This window comes from Chlamydotis macqueenii, chromosome W (assembly GCF_036417535.1).
Source record: "Chlamydotis macqueenii isolate bChlMac1 chromosome W, bChlMac1.mat, whole genome shotgun sequence".
Classification (NCBI taxonomy): domain Eukaryota; kingdom Metazoa; phylum Chordata; class Aves; order Otidiformes; family Otididae; genus Chlamydotis; species Chlamydotis macqueenii.
This window is the reverse complement of record NC_141592.1, coordinates 1,153,578-1,173,295: the sequence shown is the minus strand read 5'-3', so window position 1 is coordinate 1,173,295 and position 19,718 is coordinate 1,153,578. Positions and strand designations below refer to the sequence as shown.

Below are 19,718 nucleotides of genomic sequence, written 5' to 3'. Positions count from 1 at the left end.
ACCGGATTTGTCCACCACGGCATTTCAGCAACGCGTGCGTTCATCCAACACCCGGCTCTGCAGAGGAAGGCTCCCGCGCCAAGGTGTCTGCAGGCGGCCCCAGTACCCCGCTGCGGGACTACTGGAGGGGGACAGACGCGCCTTCATGGAGAGCACAGCAGCTCCACGCCTTGCACTGCGCTGGGCCCAGCACCACGTCTCCTCGGCCGAGCTCCTCAGGGTGCCCACAGAGGCTGGTAAAGCACCGCGGCAGCGCAGGAAACCCGAAGGGAGGGAGAAGGACCGCAACAGTCCGGGACGCTTGAAGAAAATGGGAGAAAGTGAACATAAAGCGATCCCAGAAGGATTACTACGGATATTTATGGATTCCCAGTGAATAATAAGTGAATGTAGGCTCAGCATTTTATTGTGCAAACAGGTTTTACTCACTTCAATCTGTAACAGATGTCACCAAACCGCACCGAAGCACATCCCGGCTCTGCGGGTGCTGCGGCTCTCCCGGAGGTGCAGCCCCTCGGCCGCGGGCGCCCACGGGCCCGGCGGCGATGTTTGATGTCCGTGCCCAGGTGTGAAGGGCTTCTGGTGTCAGGACATTTGGGAGCCGTTAAGATTCCTCACCCGTACCCAGCCTGGTTTCTGTTTCTCCTCGTTCGTGAGGGGAAGTGGGGGGAAGCATCCTTTTCGGATTATCCCAGCATCCTGTTTGGAAAGTTTTTGCCAGAAAGAGCAGCAACATTTCACGTCCAGCTAAGAAACAAAACCAGACACACAGAAACCCCAAGACCTTTTGGTGTCAAAAAGAGAACTGTGCTCCCCTGTCTTCGGGCCTCGGTCGTTTCTAAGCTTAGGAAGAGTGACGGAAAAAAATTGCCAACAATTAGCCGAGCGCCAAACTGATGTGAGAGGGAGGAAAAGCAGAAAATCAGTGGGGAGTGGTTAGAAATTCTACACCGTTTAATTATGTTCCTTGGGTGACAGAAACAGCCCTTCTGATGGCGTGAAGCATTTTCACACGTTGACTTCGGCCAGAGACACACCGGTTTACAGGTCTGGTCGCCTCTGGGTAGAAAATAAGGTGCAGAGCACAAAGTTTTGAGTGCTCACTTCCAAAGAAAATCTGGCAGCCCCGCCAGTCAGCTCGCCGCCTCACGTGTTTGACGGTGTATGACAGGGACTGCGTCAGCGGCACCCACTCTGGGCCTGCAAAGTGACTTGTGCCACAAGCTGGGTCACAAGCGTGACTTAGGCACGGCTTGGAGCTGGACTTGCCCGGCTCCAGCCATTCGGCATCACGCGCTGACGAAATACAGAAATCTTTGTGGGACCCCGACGAGACGCAGGTTTCCCACCCTGCGAGTCTCAAGTGGTGGGCTCACTGTGCCCACCCAGTGAATTAATTGGTCCATGGAAGCGGGGCGGCTTTGGCAGGGGAGGCCAAGGCTCTCCCCGCGTGGCTGCCTAAAGCTGCCGGTGCGCTTAAGGCTTTGCCGTGCAGATGGGGCTTGAACCCAAGACTTCCATTTCCCAGGTGAGCGCCTTGTTAGGAAAGAAACGCAGCATCGTTTCCACCGTGCGCTAAAAGCAGCAATCCTCCATTTAACCGGCACCAGGACAAGCTCTGGGCTGCGAGTGCCGAGCAGTCACATTTCCCTCCCTGGCTGCCCGTCCCTCGGCGGTGATGGCTTCCCAATCCCCGCTCCTTTGCCACAGTCCGAGACGGGCTGCGAGAACCTCAGCGTGTCTCCCCGTCTGCCCCTCAGTCAGTGACGACTTGTGAAGAGAGACATAACCCCCTTGCTGCCACCACCATGGAGCTCGAGTGGCAGCTCCGTGACGGAGCAGCCTCCTCGCGCACTCAGAGTTATGCACGCCCTTATGCTTTCTCATACGTTTAAAGCTCACTGGCAACCAACGCGCGACGTGTCTCTGCTTACATAAACTTCCCTGCCATTAAAATCCTAAACCAGGGTCACCACACACGTGCGCATCTTTGTTGGCTGGAAGGTTGTACAAGCTCTGAGGGCCAAGTTGCAATCCAGGCACGCGAGCGCTACACGGCGGATTTGCAAGTAGCTGTGGAAAGAAGGAACCTGCAAACTTCGTCGGCAAAGCCAGCCGTGCTGGTTAGGTGCGTCAGGTGAGTAAGGAGGGGGCTGCAGCGCCCGTGGACGCAGAAGCCATGGGAAGGACGCCAAGGGGAGGAGAGCTAGCCTTGTAAATAGAGCAAAGGCAGAAGGAGTACATGCAGCGACTTAAAAAAGGAGCCTAAAAACCAGATACAACGTGCCTAAAGAGCTGGGCCGAAGCTCACCTTTGTCGCGAGGATTGTTATTCAGCCTGCAGAACATTTCAGTGCCAGTTAGGGTCTCAAAACAGGGCTTGAGTAGGACATAAGTGCGCGTAACCTCATGCTGGCCACAGCGCAGGGATATTTTCAGCTCAAGCGAACATTGAATTCTTGCTTCCGCGAGATGAAATCCTCTTGGCATTGAGCCTTGGTCAAGGTTTGGCGAGCGTCCGCTGGTTCCAGCCAGCGCTGGGGAGGTGAGCCTGCCCTTGCTGGAACAACACGGAGCGCACAAGTGCTCTCTCCCAGATGAAAGCGTCCTTTACAGATTTCAAGACGTGAATAAAAATCAGCCGTACAATTTTGCCTCTGTTTTCTCATGCTCCCATCCCTGTGAGCGCTGCGAATTTAGACCGTCTGAAAGGAAATGCTCCCCTGTCCTGACATTGTTTTTACGGACGTCAGCTTGCCATGTCTCCACAATGAATAGGTACAAAGACGAAGTGACAGTTCCCCCCTCCACCCTCGGTCACGGTTCACACAGGCCAAGATCTTCTCCTTCTCCTCGGCCAGAACATAAGAGAACGGCCATCTGGAAATTAATTTTGAACAAAGTATCAAGAGAGAATATTTTTGTGATCTAATTCTTTAGGTAGCATTATTTAATTTATTTATACAAAGAAACGAATATGGAGACAGATGCAAAACAGAACTTGAGAGGCAGAGAGCACATTGTTCTGTTCTTCTTCTGTAAAGAGCCAATTATTCTCCTTTAAGTCCTTTAGTTCCAGGGGCTGACGGAGTAGTTTGAGGGATAAAAGTATTAGCCTTTCATCTGGAGGATTCAAGTGCTGGTTCTCAAGGCAGACCAAAGCAAAATGAAGTGGGTTGTCTTATTTTGCTCCTTAATGCATTATTATATAATGGCATTATTAAACATTTGTGAATAGAGAATTAAACTTCGCTGCACTGACAGCTGATTAATTTTTTTTAAAGGAAAAAAATTTCACTCATCATCAAAAAATATAAATGAAATCTTTTAAGGCAGCTTTCAAGGAAAGCGCAACGGTCGCTGTTTTCTGTAACCGTAATGCTCCCTCCTGTCACGTTGTAATCAGGGTGCACTGAGTGAAATACAGATTCCAGACTTCGGAATACCAAAACCAGGGAGGGCAGGAAGAAAAAGCAGCAGCAGCAGAAAGGTTTGCTCATTGCCACTGGAAATGGAAGGGTCGGGAGCATTTATGGCCTGTGCCTCTTTGTCTCGGGTTTTTCAGCCAGCGCAGGTTCTTCCCAGAAGATGTTGTGTTGCTCAACTCACCTTCTTCGTTGCCCGCAGGCCGCCCCTGCCACGGGTGGCACAAATTTACCTTCCTCCCGCGAGCGCTGGCTAGCTAACGTCTCCATCTACGCTCATTTGAATCGACTTTTGCTCCAAAGCCTTGAACCTGGGGGCAAAATGGGACCTTAAACTTGGGTACATCCCTCCAGTTCCCTCAGACCGCCACAATTCAGCGAAGGATAAACGCCGTAGCCGTGCTAACGCTCCTGGAGAAGCCAACGGTATCTCTACGCGCGGGTCAGTCACGGCAAACACACTGCCGGGCGAGGAGGCTGGAGGCAACCGCGCTCCCGGCCCCGTGCCACCGAGGGTGCGGAGAGGTGGTGGGGGACCGGGGAGCCCCAGGAGCTGTGTGCCAAACCCCTCAGCAGAGCCGACACCAGCCCAGCGCCCCGGCAGCCCACCGTGCTCGCGAGCAGGGTGATAGGCAGCGTCAGGAGTAATAAAGAAGAACGGGCGCGCGCATCCAGACAGGAGAAGCCCAGAAACTTCCCAGCATGTCAGCACATTCCTGTCGTGTCCTAATAGGTTCGTTTCAGTAATTTTGTTTTCACTAATAAGATACAATGAATAATATAATCATATCAGGAAGTTTTAAAAGTGTATTAGGAAAAATGGATATGGGAACGGCAGAATAGAAACCTGAGGTTAAAAAAAAAGCAGGTTAAAAGAAGATATTTTGGGACCTGATTCCATGAGATACTGCCGGGGCATTACTCACGGGAACGGTGTTACTGTCCACGCCGCCGCCTTTGATGCACGGCCTGCGGTTATCAGGGAATGGCAGACACCTTCATCATCCCGCTACGTTCGTACGGTGGGAAAGGCGTGCGTCTTCCCGGCCCATATATGTTTTCCCCAGTAATGGCGTTATTAGCCTCCCGCCTGCTCACGCTGCCGTGGCCGGATGACTACAGCCATACGTTTTCATTAGGAACCGAAAGCGGAGCGTGGAGGCAGGCATTCCAAAAGCGTGCCGGGCAGCAGCCAGGGACGGCGGGCCGGGCGTCGCTGCCGGCCGGCGAGGTGGGACGGGAGGAGACGGCCCACGGCACGCGCACCTCTTCTCGTCTCGCAGCGAGAGAGTTGGTGGGTTTAATGAGTTGCACTGATCATGTAACTAAAAAAAAACCCTGCCACCACCAAATCTTTCAGGAATATATTTCTAAAGCAGTGCCCTTGTTTTTCCCACCAAGTTTCTGGTCTGTATTCCCCCGGGAGAAAACATCAACCAGACGACGCGGCATCGGTGTCAGGCTGCTGACTACACAAAATATAATGATTTTCATCCATCTCCGGGCGCCTCAAACGAGCCCCAGAAACACCCTGGCACAACACACCTGTCCCTGGGACAGGTACGGCAAAATAATTGCTCAGCCCTCCCCGCTCCCTTCCCAGACGCCGCGTGGCGGCTGCTAATAAAGATGCATGGCTTTAGTGTCATCCATCTGCGCTGCCGGAGCAGGCACGCGGCCGGCGAGCGCCGGAAGAGTTCAGGCCTTCCAAAGGCAACCACAACTTTGTCCGCGGATTTATAAGCCAGTTCCTTCCCAATATCAAGGCTTTCTGGCTTTCTCAGCCAAGCAATATTGGCAAAACTTCCCTGTTCGTCGAACCTCGGTAGTAAGAGGACGGGAGTGCAATTTCATTATTTATTATTCTTGCACGTTTGCCTTTGTGACCCGGGGCATCCCATGGTATTTACTGGTAAGTCCCTCATGAATCCGCAGCCCGTAGAGGACAATGTTAATTTACAGAAAAGCTTTAGTCCTGGAGATCACTGTGCTTTCGCGGTCGTTGTGCCATTCTGGCCCCATCAAACGCGGTTGGGTGGGACCGGAACAAACCGGGGTCCAGGCCTCCCCGAGCAGCGGGATGGGTTCACCGTTTCCATCTCCTTTCTCCCCGAGCGAAAGCCCTGAGCCACGGGGCTCAGGTGCCGCTGTTCAAGCCGGCCAAAAGTTTTTCTCTTTGGGCCAATTTCCAAGTGCGCTGCGAGAAAGGGATTGCTTGGGTCTTGCTTCTGGAAAATGTCAAGAGATGCACCGATGTTCTCTGAGATGGTTCTGTGGGGGAAAATTCGTTGAGGCAGAAAGGAGGGAAGGTGATCCAAGGCATCCAGCACTCAGCCGGATCATCCTCGGAAATGCAGCCAACACTCCTGTCAGACTTCACCTCTGCCTTCTGATCTGCTGACTGAGCCACCGCCAAGGAGCTCTAGGCTCTTGGTGGCAAGAACTCAACAGCTGAGGACTAATTTGACTCAAAAACCTTTACTTTTGGCCAAATCGACCCTCCTGTGCCTCGCCACGAGACCCTGACTGCTCCCAAGCCTACGCACAGCCGCCATACGGGGAAATGCGATATCCAGACTCTGGTGGAAACAAACCTGAGGCTTGTGAAACACATAACGCGTGTTTCTGCTGCTTTGGACGCCTTATCTACGAGGGACGGACGGTAACGGCGCAATACTCCTGAACCACGGCACCGCGTTTTTGCCTTTCCGTACACGTATCGTCATTTGTTATTACTTCGAAATTTTACGGTGGGATATTCGCAGAATTTCTTCACAATCAAAAATATTTTTCTAGGGGGAAAAAGGAAAAGTCTTGCAGCGTCTTCCAGCTCCTCACATGGACGTGGGTATCTGAGAGATTAGGATTGTTTCGGCCATATGCCCAGCGCAGGCTGCTGCGAGCAGCACTCCAAACTCCTAATTTCACAAAATCTCCGTATTACCAGCTCAAGATCTTTGAGTAACCGGCAGATTTTCCTAGATTGTTGCCCAGAGCTGCTAATCCCACATTTCATCCTTCCCTGGGTTTTTTTTTGGAGGTTGAGACACATAATCCTAATTTAATCCTGGCTCTGGAAAGCCGTGAGAACGGCGGAGGGTCGGGCTGCCGACGGGCGGGAATGGGAAGCTCTCCACCTCGTGCCAGCACCAACGCCGCACAGCCGCCGCGCTCATGATAAAAGGCTTTTCCCAGAAACTCCCCTCGTGTCAGCTGAAAGCGCTGATCCGACACCGGCCGGGTGGATGTGGGCTGGGGGTAAAGGCCACAGGCTGTCGGCACTGGATCCACTCCCCCAAAACCGGTGGGGAAGAGGGGTGAGGTCACACCGCAGCCGTGTTCACGCCCGTAAAATAAAAAGCAAGGAGAAAAAAAAATAAGCCGAGAAAATTCAAACCAACATTCAGGTCCCGGCTCCGGTAATCGTCCCTTTTTGTTGTTACACCAGTACGATCGCAGGCCAGGGTGGCAGACTCACCCCTGAATTTCCGTGCTTTATTGGATTGATTGTACGTGTAAGCACTTAAAGTCACGTAACGGACAGCGGTTTGAGGGGCCTACGTCTTGGTGTTCAGGGGATTTTTGTAAATGTTGAGTGAGGGAATGAGAGGGGGAATTATTTGTTAAGAAAAAAATGAGACTCTCGTGGTTTTTTTTCTTCTCTCTCACCGTTGGTTTTACAGAGGAGTGATGGAACGGCTGAGGGAAGGCCCTCTCCTGCGGCCACACGGTCCTGGCTTGGCCATCTCCCACTTGCCCTTGGGCTCTTGAGCGTCTGTGTCAAAGGGTTTCTAGACCATTCCATGTCCTGCAGATACTTCTGAAATCTTTTCACACCATCTGCATGTGCCGTGAATTTTCTTGTGCCGTGTACCAGCACCTGGCCCAAGCCCAAACGCAGATGAGGATCCCTTCTCACCAGCATAAAGGTGCCTACGGCCAGAAGGCTTTATTCCTCTTTCCCCGTGCCTGCACGTTGATACAACAGCATCGGCGATCGGAAGGGAGTTATGGTGGTAGTTAGGTGGGCTGCACATCCGCCAGCGCTGCTTGGCCATCCACGCGGAGATGGGTCCCCATGAGAGACGCCGAGGAGACACCGGCTTGGCTGTGAAGCTGGACGGTGAACGTCCAGTTTGTGAGACAATGCCAAAGTTACCCAATCACTGATGTGAACCGATGCCAAAATAAATACGACCAGGTCCCCCTGAGTTTGACGTACTCTGAATATTCCAAGAGCTGTAATTCTCCTCGTAAAAACCTGCTACATCTGCCTGTTTCACTGAAGAGCTCGTCCTTTTTTGGGAAGAGAGCCCTACAAATACATCAAAATTGAGAGCGAGTGCCTACGGAAAACAGAATATATCATATTTCTCAGTCTCCGACGGTAGCCGTGTCCATGCAAATTCCACCACCCGGCTGTTTCCGGGGAAGCGCCCGATTCCCGCCCTGCACCGGCGTAACCCCGTTAACTTCACGTCCACTTGCACTTCCTCTCCTCCCTCTGCCAACGCGGCTTCTCCTGTACTTGGCTCCACCGCGTTTCTGGAAGCAGAGGAACCCGAACGCAGCCGCATTTGCTGTCCAGCTGCAGCCTGCCGCGATAACGCACTGCTGGCTCTGTTTCTAGGACAAAACATTTTTCATGTTGATTTTTGTGTTTTCTTTAAAAAAAAAAAAAGCTTTCAAACTTTTCAATGCTTATTTTAGACTGCACATTATTAATGTTTGTCTGTTACTATCGCTCACTTAAGATCAGTCTTCTGTGCTGATAAAGGGCTTAGTTTCTGCCTTTGTTTGTTTTTTAGGAGAGAAAAAATAGTGTCTGTTAGAGATGGAAACCTGCCATCCCAAAAGCACGGAGAGCCAAGCGCTAGTGAGAGGAGCCCTAAGGTCTCAGCCTTCCACCGCTTATGAGAACCAGGATTTGCTGTGACTTTGTGCGGCGGAGGATTAACGGCATGAATCACCTCACTTCCCCCTAAGATTTGCCTGGGCATGTGATTTGTGGCCGCTAAGCTGGTATAATGATGACCAATCCTTTTTATTAACCTGGCTAAAAATAGCACCCGCAGTAAGACCTTACATAAACCAGGAGTAACACGGCCAACCCGCGCCCAAATCCCCCAGCGAGCTTTTCGCTGGCATCGAACAAACAAGTGGGCTATTTTGAGAAAATCGGCAAACGCGGCAGAAAGCGACTCTGCCGCCTTGCTCTGGCGCTGAGAGCGCAAGGTCATGACTTCCCTGGACGTGTTTTCCTCCCGGGACACGTGTGGGCGTGGGAGGATTGCACGCACATGGGCACCGATATGCGCACCCATGCCCAAATACTGCCCGCGAGACAGCCGACGCCGGCGTGTGACAGGCCGCTGGGCCTCTGGGGTTGCTCCAGCCAAGCCAGGAGCCCTTCGGGGCAGAGCAGGTTCCGTGCTGAGCCCCATTTCTTGTTGGGCCACCGCGGGGGGGTCCATGGGAGCCGGGCCGGGTGAGGGCACCCAGGCTCAGACGCAGCCGGGATGGTCGGGCAGGGCCACGGGGATGGGGCCGTCAGCTCACGGCAGGGTGGGCCGTGGTGGGCTGGAGACCGTGCTCACTGAGCAGGGCCTCTCCAGGCACACCAGTATGGGTCTGCCCACCACAGTCATTGCCGATGGGCTTCTGTGTCCCAAACGAATGAGGGACACCGGAGTCACGGCTTATAAATTTAGCTGCTGCTGCAAAAGCCAGCAGTACGTTGAGGACCCTGGCTGTGTTTTGGACCCAGTGAAGGAACTCCGAACATGTGAAACACCAAGGCACGCCTCTGCGCCCTTTCCTCGCGGCCTCTGGCACCTGAGTTGTGCCTTCAGGCAGCAGCTCTCGCCAGTCTTGCCTAAAATAAACCAGGTGGATGAAACAAAAGAGGGGTTTACATCGTGTCTAAAAGAAAACCTGCATTAGCCCATGCAGATGAGCACCGTGGAGAACACCCATCACTGGCGAAACGCTTTTTCAGCCGCTTTCTCACTGAGCTATGTTAGCTGCTCCCGAGCTCCGGGAGCCAGCTTAGAACAGCTTCCCCGCAAAAAAAATTATACCAGAGACCCTGACAGCTTTTCTTTCAGTCCTGCCTGTTCTTAGTAAGTTTAAAGACCAAATTAGCAATGCAATCATGAGAAAAAGAAGCAGAGACTTCTCCAAGCTGTCAAGTGCATTTTGCCGGATGATTAATTGGCAGCGCTCTGGCCAACCCCTGGGTCCTGCTAAAGGCCATGCCCCTTGACTCGCACCTGCCACTGCGCGACTGATTGCGGAAAATGGATGTCTTCACTTCTTTCTTCTTGGTTTTTTTTTTTTTTTGGTTGCAGCTGTTAGACTGCTTTAAGGAAATCTTATTTATCTAGAACAGAAACTTGAACTTCTTCTCTAATCTCAGGAGGACGAAGCGAACGTAATTCTCTGTCTCAGGCTGACTTATGGAAGCAATATTTCAGGGTCTTTAGGAAAGCTGTGATAATTGGGCGTGATCTTGCGTTCCTCGTACGTGAGCTTGATGGTTTCTGTGCTTTCGTGCCGTCTCATAGCCTCCACGAGACGCCTTGTGACAGCAGATAGTAGGTGTCTGCCCCCAAAGGGCCAAAGTCCCTCCCCTCCAAAGGGAAAGAAACTTTAATTTCCTGATTAATTTTCAGATAGAGAGCAAGGCCAAAGGGGCAAACCCAGTGCGAGGTGATCCCGGGATGTTAGGTGTTACGTGGAGAGATTCGCTAACGGGGAAAAATTTGGGCAAGATGGCAGATGGGAGAAGTGTTCAGAGCTCCCCAAGGAAACGCAAGGAATCCCAAGGACTTTATTTGGCCCATGAACATTCACAGACATGTTTTGGGCGTGCAAGCCCTGTGCTCAGGCTTGGTGTCCTTCACAACAAAAAGAAACTCCTGTTCCCCGTGCTGTTGCTGGACGTGGCTCCAGGCCGTTTCTCGCGCGTGGCATGTCACCCCTGAAATGCCATGGCACCTCCTTTTCCTCTCTAACCTCGAGCCGGTTCCCAGATCCATATAAAATTAATTAATTTACTGTCGTTATCTTCTTATCAACTTTAAGCTCTGTAGTGAGTTTTACCACAGCATGGCTTCTTTTTTTTTCCTTCAGCCTCTCCTCCCGGTTCTCCGCTGAGTTCCTGCCCCGTCTCGCAGCTGGGAAGAGGCTCTCCTTGAGGAGCCGAAGGAGCAGTTAAGGGGGGGCGATGATGAGATGCGTGCTGAGCTGCACGGCCGCTCTGCCGCCGTCTTGGGACAAGATTTCACAGGTAATTTGTTAGCGTGTCAAGGACACCTGACACACAGCTTTAAGCACAAGGCACAAGAAATACTATTTAAAATCTCAGCTCTAACCCATAATATGCAAAAAGCGCGTGTCTCTTGTATGTGCCATCACGTTAGCATCTTGCGACGGCGCGTTGAGAAGCAGCTCCCAGCGGGAGAAGCAGCCTGTGCCTGGGGTCTCAGCCTCCTGGGACGGGTATTTCTGATGTCCCTGCCTGGCATCGGCTGGAGGAGAGGTGGGACCTGGCATTGCCAATTACAAATATTCAAAAGCACACCCACAGCTTCCGGCTGACGTGAAAACCAGGGGTGACTTCTTTGGTCAGTGGTTCTCTCTCTCATCTGCGAGGAGCAGAAGGCAGGAACGGTTGTTCACAGGCTTTTCACTTCCAGGAAATGTTCTGTAGAATCACAGAATCTTAAGGTTGGACCATGTCCTGCAGTGCCACGTCTACACGTTCTTTGAACACCTCCAGGGATGGTGACCCTACCACTGCCCTGGGCAGCCCGTTCCAGTGCCTGACCACTCTTTCAGTAGGGAAATTTTTCCTAATATCCAACCTAAACTTCCCCTGCCACAGCTTGAGGTCATTTCGTCTTGTCCTATCATAAGTTATTTCGGAGAAGAGACCAACACCCCCCCCTCCGCACACCCTCCTGTCAGGCAGTTGCAGAGAGCCATGAGGTCTCCCCTCAGCCTCCTCTTCTCCAGACTGAGCAACCCCAGCTCCCTCAGCCGCTCCTCATCAGACTGGTGCTCCAGACCCTTCACCAGCTTCCTTGCCCTTCTCTGGAAGCACTCCAGCACCTCAACGTCCTTCTTGTCGTGAGGGGCCCCAGAACTTCACACAGTATTCGAGGTGCGGCCTCACCAGTGCCGAGCACAGGGGCACCATCGCTGCCCTGCCTCTGTGGTGTTTCTCTGTTCCCGTGAGGCTCAGACACCTCTCGTCTACCCACCGACGCCTTATGTTCTCACGAAACACCAGTACAGAAGCCGGGGCTTTCAGAACAGTGCCTAATATTGCAAGCCTTGCAATCATCTTGGAGGAGTTGGAAGCACTTACGCTCTATAAATAAACCCTCTGCCGAGCCCGTATGCAGCTACTGGATTTTAAACCCCAGGAGACACAGCGAAGGCAGTCCAGGGAAGTGCGAGCCGCTCGTTAGCGCGGGAGCTGAGGGGAATGATAATTTCCGCGCTCCTCTCCCACCGAGCCGCTGCGGCCGGCACCCCGACCCAGCCTGCCTGCTCCTCGCCCCGGGGTGACGGCGGGCACAACAGATGCTTGTGGCATCTTCTGAGCAGAAAAGCAACGGAGCAATGCAACACCTTCTCCTTCTTTCGTGTATTTGACTCCAAAATGCTTTCGAAGCCAAAGGAGAAGGGTAGGAGCCTTTGGTGGCCCCAGATGTAAATCGTCCCCTATCCTTGTTCGCCCTCAGTGGGAATTTTCCTGACGAATGTTTTTTCCTCAGAAAATAGCAACTCAATTGCATAACATAGATGTGAGCGTGTGAATGACTACAGTGTCAGCGTGCTCCCTTAGGGTGGAAGCATAAATAACTGTCACTGGAGCTGGAACAGAGACATCAGCTGGAGCCAAAGGCAGCTACCCCTTTGTGGACAAAGAATGAGCAGAAAATACGGTGTAACGGCCGCGTAATGCTTTTGTTCTGGTTAAGATGTGGGCAATGTCATTCCCGTACAGATCTCAAAAACGCTTCTTCAGTTTGGAAGTTGCTTTGGGACCCTCAAGATGGTGAGACACGCCAAGGGTCGCAAAGCAGCTTCCGACAGCAGAGACAACCCCACGTTCCGTAACCGCCCCAGGGTGACCCATAAATCCCTGCTAGCGACGAGCACATCTCCCTTCCTCGCACGCGGGGTCACGCGTCGCTCCTGCTCACAATACGGCGCAACAGAGAAACAAATAATGGAGAAGTTAGCGTTGGTCCTTTAAAAGTGAATTTCTGTGTGCATTTAACCATAAAAGCAACATCTGCTCTGCTAAATACAGGTGTTTTATATCCTTGTCATTAATTGGAGGGGACATTATGTCATCATACATCAACAGTTAAAGTTGGTTAAAGTGCCACTTATCTCAGGTGCTGTCATTAATCAGATCCCTTTCGTCTGGGTGCCCACGCCGCCTCCCTTACGTTACACCCTGCCAATGTTCTCCTCCTGGTTTTTTTTAACCGGTTTTGAAGGAACAGCTCAGAAATCAGACACACACCCCGCTCGTGGAGGGCTGCGGTCCTCGCTCGGGCACAAACCCCACCGAGCAGCCGCTGCGTCGCGCACGGCTCGTGGGATCACACCGGTAACGCCGCAGGCCGTTCGCTCGCCACCCGGAGACGCAAGGCGCCGCGCCCAGCGGACCAGGACCCCACCTGCCCCTCTCGCCCTACCTCCTGGTCCTCCCGCGCCGTCTCTGCCGCCGCCGGCACGCGCCCGCTCCGGGGAGGGAGCCAGCCCCGCGTTGCGCAAAGCAGGGGAAGAACGATGTCCCGGCCCTCCATCGGTGGCATCTCTGATGGCCCTGCGAAGCGCGCGCGGGAAGAGCCCATTAGCGAGCCGTAACTGCCGGAGAGCGGTAAGTAAAACAAATGGAGTGTGACAGAAAAAAGCAAAGTACTGAATGGGTTTTCTTTCCGAGAATTACACAAAGTCAAGTATCTTATTAAGTTCAAGAGAATTACATCTCACGCGCTTCAGCAAGAGACACGTACCCTTTAGAAAATAATAATGAACTGCCTTTTTTTGGGCCTTCATTTACATAGCTTTGATAAATTACTGTAACCAGATTAGGGAGATAAAATAACTAGTCTATTAATTACAATGATTATTATTTAATAGAAAATGGGATTCCGGGCAGCGCGTATGGCGGCAGGGAAGCTCAGCAATGCATTATACGGATGTGGTGTTTTATCTTAAGGAGTAAGATAAGTGTCCGGCTCTTTCTGCAATCGAAAGAATATGTTCATTACCTGCGCAAGATTTATAAGTATAATTGAGTGTAATATTTTACAACTATTTGCCTTATTTCGCCGTACATGGAGGACAAAGCAGAGCCGCTCCTTTAATTAAACCGCGTAAATTCCTTCACGAAGTTATCTAACGAGGCTTCCATCGGGAAGGAAATGACTTTTTTCTTTGGAAAGTTCGCAAGATGAGCTAATTGCAGTCCTGCTGGAACTGAAGTGGGAGCGTGCGTGTGTAGATATCTACGCGCGTCTTTTCATTTTACGTGTGTTTTCTGCAAACCCTATTGCATCTAGCGCGTGTGCGCGTACCCGCACGCTGCATAAATCCATATATACGGATTTAGATGCGCGTAGACCTGCAAACACACGTCCTAGCGCACAATAAATGATGATGGGCATCGGCTGCGTGGGCTGGGCGCCGCTCTCGAGGCCCGGCCCGCGCAGAATGCAGTTGGGTGGGCGAGTTGCAGCACGCAACAGCCGTTTCAAGGGAAGGCATTTTGAATTGTGTCCAAAACCAGGAGACTGCAGCCTGGCATAGCGGAAACACGGGAGAGAGAGGAAGGGAGCTACACGCGCAATCCCAAATCGGCTCTTTTCCAGCTCTGAAACACCCAGCTCTGGGGCTGCCACGCTGCTCCTCGCACGTGGATTTTGTACGCAGTTTCTGAAGGCTTTTTTGTAGCAGTTGTGGGGTTTACGACAAAAATGGCGGAGCGCGCTTTATCCTGTGCTACCAGTCCCACAACCAGCTCCACCGCCGCCTCTGCATCCCACCGCAGGCTGGAGCCAGGGGCTGGACGGCTGGTGGACCCCTCCCTCTCCATCCCTATCCCGTTATCGTTTGTTACCCCAGCTTTGGGGTGGGAAGGGCGTTAGGCACTTGCACACAATTCTTGCAGCGTGTTTTTAAGCAAAGAGTAAAAATTACAGACATCTCGTCATTAATTCCACTGCAAAACTGAGCAAACTCCAGCCGGAGCATGAAGCAGCTCGACATTAGTTCGAGAGCATCTCCCATCAGACAGCAGGAAGGCGTGAGAAAAAAAAAGGTAGTCCCAGAAATGTTGACAGGAGACACTGATAAGCAACATGAATAAAGGTGCTGCCATCAGTTCACCAAATTAAATAGATTTAAACAGACTATCGCTTCCACCCCTTCAAGCCTTGTCACTGGGCAGGCATGGCACAAGGGCAAGACGCGGAAGCCAGCGAGAAGAGCATTGTGCGCTGGAGCTGGAATTCCTCCTTGCACCCAAGGATGAGAAACATTTCCACAAGACCGCTTACATCCTGCTTAAGCTCTCGACTGGGGTGTAAGCCCCAGCTTTGCCATCCGCACAACAGCAAATCCGTGCTCTTTATAATCAGACTACGATATTGAATCTTGTTCACGGGCCGACTCAGGCCACACGCGGTGCGGTGCCTGAGGGACAGGGAGTGTAAAAGCGTTGTTGACTTACTAACTGAAAAATAAGAGGTAAGAGGCTCTTGTCCCGGAACAGGAGAGCGCAGTTTTCCTGTGATTTGAGGAGTTTCTCAGGACGGCAGATTTGGAGGCAGCTTCCCTTTGGCGCGGTTGGCCGCTCCAGGCCCCGGCGTTGGCTGGGCCGGGGATGCTCTCGCAGGCGCGCTGCTCCCTGCCCGCTGCCACGGCTCTCATCGCGGTGTCGATGAGGAGCAGCTCTCCTGAAGTAAACGCAAAGCTGGTTAAAGAGATGACAGTCACCCCCCAAGCACGCAAATCACGCCAAACGCCTCTCAGCAGCGTCTCTCGACAGCTAACCTACACCCCTAGCAGGATACACTTGTGTAAATGACTTTTGCCAGATAAAATTTTTTTGGATAAAAACTGATAAAACTAAAATGAGGAGCTGGCAGAAGCGCTACCCGCTCCGCAGCACTGCTGCCCAGAGCCAAGCGCCACGGCCCGGTGGCAGGGAGCCTTCGGGACCCCGACGCGGGGCCGCGGAGGGGCACGGGCACGGGGTGCAGCCGCAGCCGGGCTGTGGGGAGGGTCTCCCGCCCCGCCCCGGGCAGCCAGAGCCTTACCTGCCAGTTTAAAAGGAAATGAAAGATAAATGCTAACATCTGCGGCCGCACATGCCACGGCGGCAAGGGAGGCCAAATGCTAAGTAGAGCAAGAGAGGTGTCTGGCAGAGTTCCCTACGCGCAAAGCGAACCTGCCCGCAGCTCCCCGCAGCCCCCCGGGACCTCGCCACCGCCACGCTGCGGCTGGAGGGGCAGTGGCAGAGCCCGGGCTTCGCGCCTTGGCACGTAAACTTGGGCTTTTCCACCTGCCCCTCTCCCGCTCTCCGCGGGTCGCTCCCCCGTCTCATCCGACGCCGGCGCTGTTGCCACCTTTCCCGGAGACGATCTCGTGTCTCGCGTCTGCTGTTCGCACCCGCAGCATCCATCATCTGCAGCCGTGCTGCCGTAACATCTTTTGGCGTATGTCAGGTCACCCTTTATCTCTGCATTTTATTTTTTTTTTGCGCAGAACGTCCCACGCGCTGCGAGCGGGACTGCTGATTTATAAACCCCCCACGACCTCTCCCCAGCTGTTTTCCTAAGCGGGTCAGAACGCGACGGCGGCGCTGACCCTTCCTCTCGGCAGCCGAACGGGGGCTGCTTTCCCCAGCCCTCGGGTGAGCTGACGGGCGGTTGTTCCTAGCTTATATGTCACATCTGGTTTCACTCACACATCTGGCAAGAGACAGCCATTACATATATTTTCCAGCGCTCCTAAATGTTCCTGCCTTGCGTCCAGAAGAAGGAAGGGGGAGGTCGCGCAGGATCATGGCGCTCTGACAGCTCCTGGATGGCTCTGTGCATGGAGCTGCGGGCCTCAGGCCTGCTCCTCTTCAAAAAATAAATTATAATTGGTACTAACGAACTCTCTGGTGCCGTTGCCACATGCCTGCACCCCACAGCCGGGTACAGCAACCGGAGCGCGGTGATGCCACAAGCACTGCCAACCCCTCCGGACGCCGGGGCCCGCACCGCTCGCTGCTCCCCGGGATGGGGCTGGTCCCCGCCGGCCACGCCGAGCCCCCAGCCCCGCTGCCCTGGGGTTCGGGGGGTCGCCCGGGACCCCGCAGCACGACCCCGGCCCGGCCGGCAGCCCCCGCTCTCCCGTCACAAGCAGCCGGGGCGGCTGAAGAGCCAGGTTTGCAGAATCCTAACAACCACCTGTCAGGTCTTATTGCGCCAATATTTCACACCGGAGATTTGTTATACTAAAGGGCACCGAAATTACTTATGTCAGGTAACTGAATCGTAATTAAATGCTGTGTAGATTATTAAAATACTCTTACGGCAACGGGGAAACATAAATGATAACACCAGACAGCCCCATTACAGAACTAGCTTACCAGCAGAATTTTGCTCTGGTCTGTCATTAACTGGAGTAACTGCCCTCTCTCCAGCGCTGGCCTCCTCGCCCTCCGCCCGGTCGGCGCTGGGGTGGCCAGGGGAGCACCGCCGCCAGCCACGCTCCGGCACGAAGCAGCCAGGAACGTCGCGGCGCTGCGCAAGTTCCACCAGCAAACGCGGAATCTCGCATTTCTCCCGGGTGTAGAAAATCCACGCGAGCCCCACGGGGTGAGCCTGATGTGCGGCGATGGGGAGCAGCAGCCGCCCCGAGCCCCGCCGAGCTGCTGCAATCTGCCGTCGCGAACCGGGTGGGGTGCTGCAAAAAAGAAAGGAGGAGGGCAGGATGGGGGTTCTGTTCTGAGAAAACCCTACGTTTTGTTGGATGGTCTTACCTCAAGAAACACGGAAATAATGCAAAATTATTTTTCGCAGCTCACCGGCGCCTGAACCGGCGGTCATCTATCCTAGCTGGCCGGATCACCGGCGACGGGTCCGTCTCCTCGCGGCTGGCGCGGGCCCGTTCGGAGGCTGCCCTACAACAGACGGGCACCGCTGCGTTCGGGACGAGCCACACTGGCCGCAGGCGGGAGCCCGGAGGGGTCCGCACAGGGACGTCGGGCTCCTGACCAGGGCCTGGACGCCTGCAGTTGACGCCTGCTCCAGGTCTGGACCTGGCCTGGTTTTCCTTCCACCTAACAAACGCACGTTTTACAACCACAGAAATTTTGTCAAGAAGTCGCTAATCAGCAAGATGTGACGAGAAATAAAAAGCAGTGGTGGTTAATAATAAACCAAACCGTGTCGGAAGAACAGACTGCAGTCGATATTACTGTCTTCCTCTAGACCTGGGGGCTTGGCAGGGGCTTTTTTGGGTTTGCTGCTGTTGTTTTTAGCTCACAGTTCCCAGCTGGGACGACAAATTCATCTGTGTGGGGAGCTATTTTCCCACTTGTCCGTGCAGGCAGGGTCTGCAGCACCGCTCCTCGCAGCGCCGTGGGGCGGTGGGGACGTGCCACCAACGCCGGGTGACAGTCGCGCGCCCCGCACAGCGCCGTGGGGCAGCCGCCATGCATCCCCTCTCCTCTCCTGTCCCCCGCGCTCCCTGCCCGGCCTGAGCCTGGAAATTTTATTTCGCTGCTGTCGCGGGTGACGCTTTGCCAGAGCACGTGGGGATGGGATGTAAAACCAGCCAGGTAGCAGCGACCGGCCTCCACCTTTAAAAACAGAAAGGTGGGAAATTCCTTACTGCTGGCTCCGAGGGAAGAGGCGGGAATGCAGAGCGAAACTGCAGCGAGAGGAGCGTGCGTATGCGCGTGCCTGTGCGTTAGTTTATAGAACACTTTAACTAACAAGCGATGATCTTCCCCAGAACAGTAGATAAAGCGGCAAATGAAATATAGGGCAATAACTCTGACACGAAGGCGACGTTGCTGGGTTTAATGTGTGCCTCTTTGCGAGCAGAGAGGCCACAACATGACAAGAATGAAATATAAATGACCTACATAAAGAAAAGATAAAATCAGGTAATTACCGGAGCGTCAGTTCTTTACAAAATAATTGGTAATGACCTTTGATAAAGAAATCACTTCTGTGATATTGCTGACAGCACAATTTTCAACTCTGAGGAAACAGCGCGGCGGGCTCGAAATCGGGGATCCACGCACCTCCGCCTCACCCAGAAGGAAGAGCCAGTCCCAGGCGCGGAGCGGCCGTGGTTCTCCGTCCTTTTCCGCCGGCAGGTTCAAAGCGGGAGGCACACCTGCAAACACAGCCTGGGGTGGATGGCGGCAGGGCGGCCAACGGAGCTGGCGGTCGGCTGCTCAGATTTCCTGAAACATAGTAGAGCGAAAAAAAAATCATAGTCTGGGCTCTACTAAAACCACACAACCACCAAATCCCTCAGCTTTATGTGACAAACCTTGCAGCACACCCACTCCCCTTCCCTTCCCCCACCCGGAGGGGGAAAAAGAAAAGATCTTCACACTTTTTCTAATGCCAGCTGGTTCATTTATATTGCAGAAGTTTCACGAGACGGTTACTGACAGCGACACACCAAACACAGGTTAAACCGGCACGGTCGCTGCCTCCCTGTGCGCAGCGAGGAGTTAGAACGTTCGCACAAACCGACCGGAACGGCACCGGCTTCCCAACGCAGCCCTGCCCGGGCGCCGCAGCGTCCCCGCGGAAGCGTAACGGATTCCTGCCCCGGGGCCGAGCGGCACCTGCCCAACCGTTTTCCTCAAACTGCCTGGATGCTGCCGTGCTTCCGAAACCACAGGGGCATTTCCAGACGCAGGGCTCTGTAGGCGACAACCCGGACCCCCAGGTGCCGGCCGACCTGCAGGACCCCCTCGCAGTGCCGCTGCGCGCCGACTAGGCCACGTCTCCTTCAGCCCCGCGGATTTTACGTACGGGAATGCCGTTTCCCTCCGCACGAGTCACGCTGCTCGCAGGGTTTCGCCGGCCTTTCTTTTCCAGACCGTGTCGTTGCAGAGCGCCGCACAAGAGGACACGCGGGAGTGGAGGTCAGAGTGACCAGAGATCTGAAAAGATTCAGCTTTTCTGGAAAAGGCCATGAATGAGAAGACAAATAAAAATGGCTCAACAACAAATGCCCCTTT

The 19,718-nt window shown here is 53.6% G+C and overlaps 1 protein-coding gene across 8 annotated transcripts in view; it reads right to left on the bottom strand.

The window, feature by feature from the left end:
* The window catches only part of LOC147596522 (uncharacterized), a 38,556-nt gene that overhangs the window by 18,503 nt on the left and 335 nt on the right, over window positions 1–19,718 (bottom strand). For 2 of the 8 annotated variants that reach the window (XM_086769768.1, XM_086769766.1), the window contains exons 1-3: window positions 16,084–16,246; window positions 15,190–15,411; window positions 13,147–13,277 (exon numbers count right to left, since the gene is read on the bottom strand). In XM_086769768.1, the coding sequence (XP_086625894.1) occupies window positions 13,147–13,277; window positions 15,190–15,411; window positions 16,084–16,135 (405 nt within the window). In that variant the 5' untranslated portion in view covers window positions 16,136–16,246. Of the gene's footprint in view, window positions 1–595; window positions 748–2,177; window positions 3,736–12,088; window positions 13,278–15,185; window positions 15,412–16,083; window positions 16,247–16,479; window positions 16,585–17,096; window positions 17,631–18,761; window positions 18,927–19,435; window positions 19,660–19,718 lie in introns of those variants that run through there. The other 6 variants (XR_015261368.1, XR_015261369.1, XR_015261370.1 and 3 more) reach the window with 6 other exon arrangements.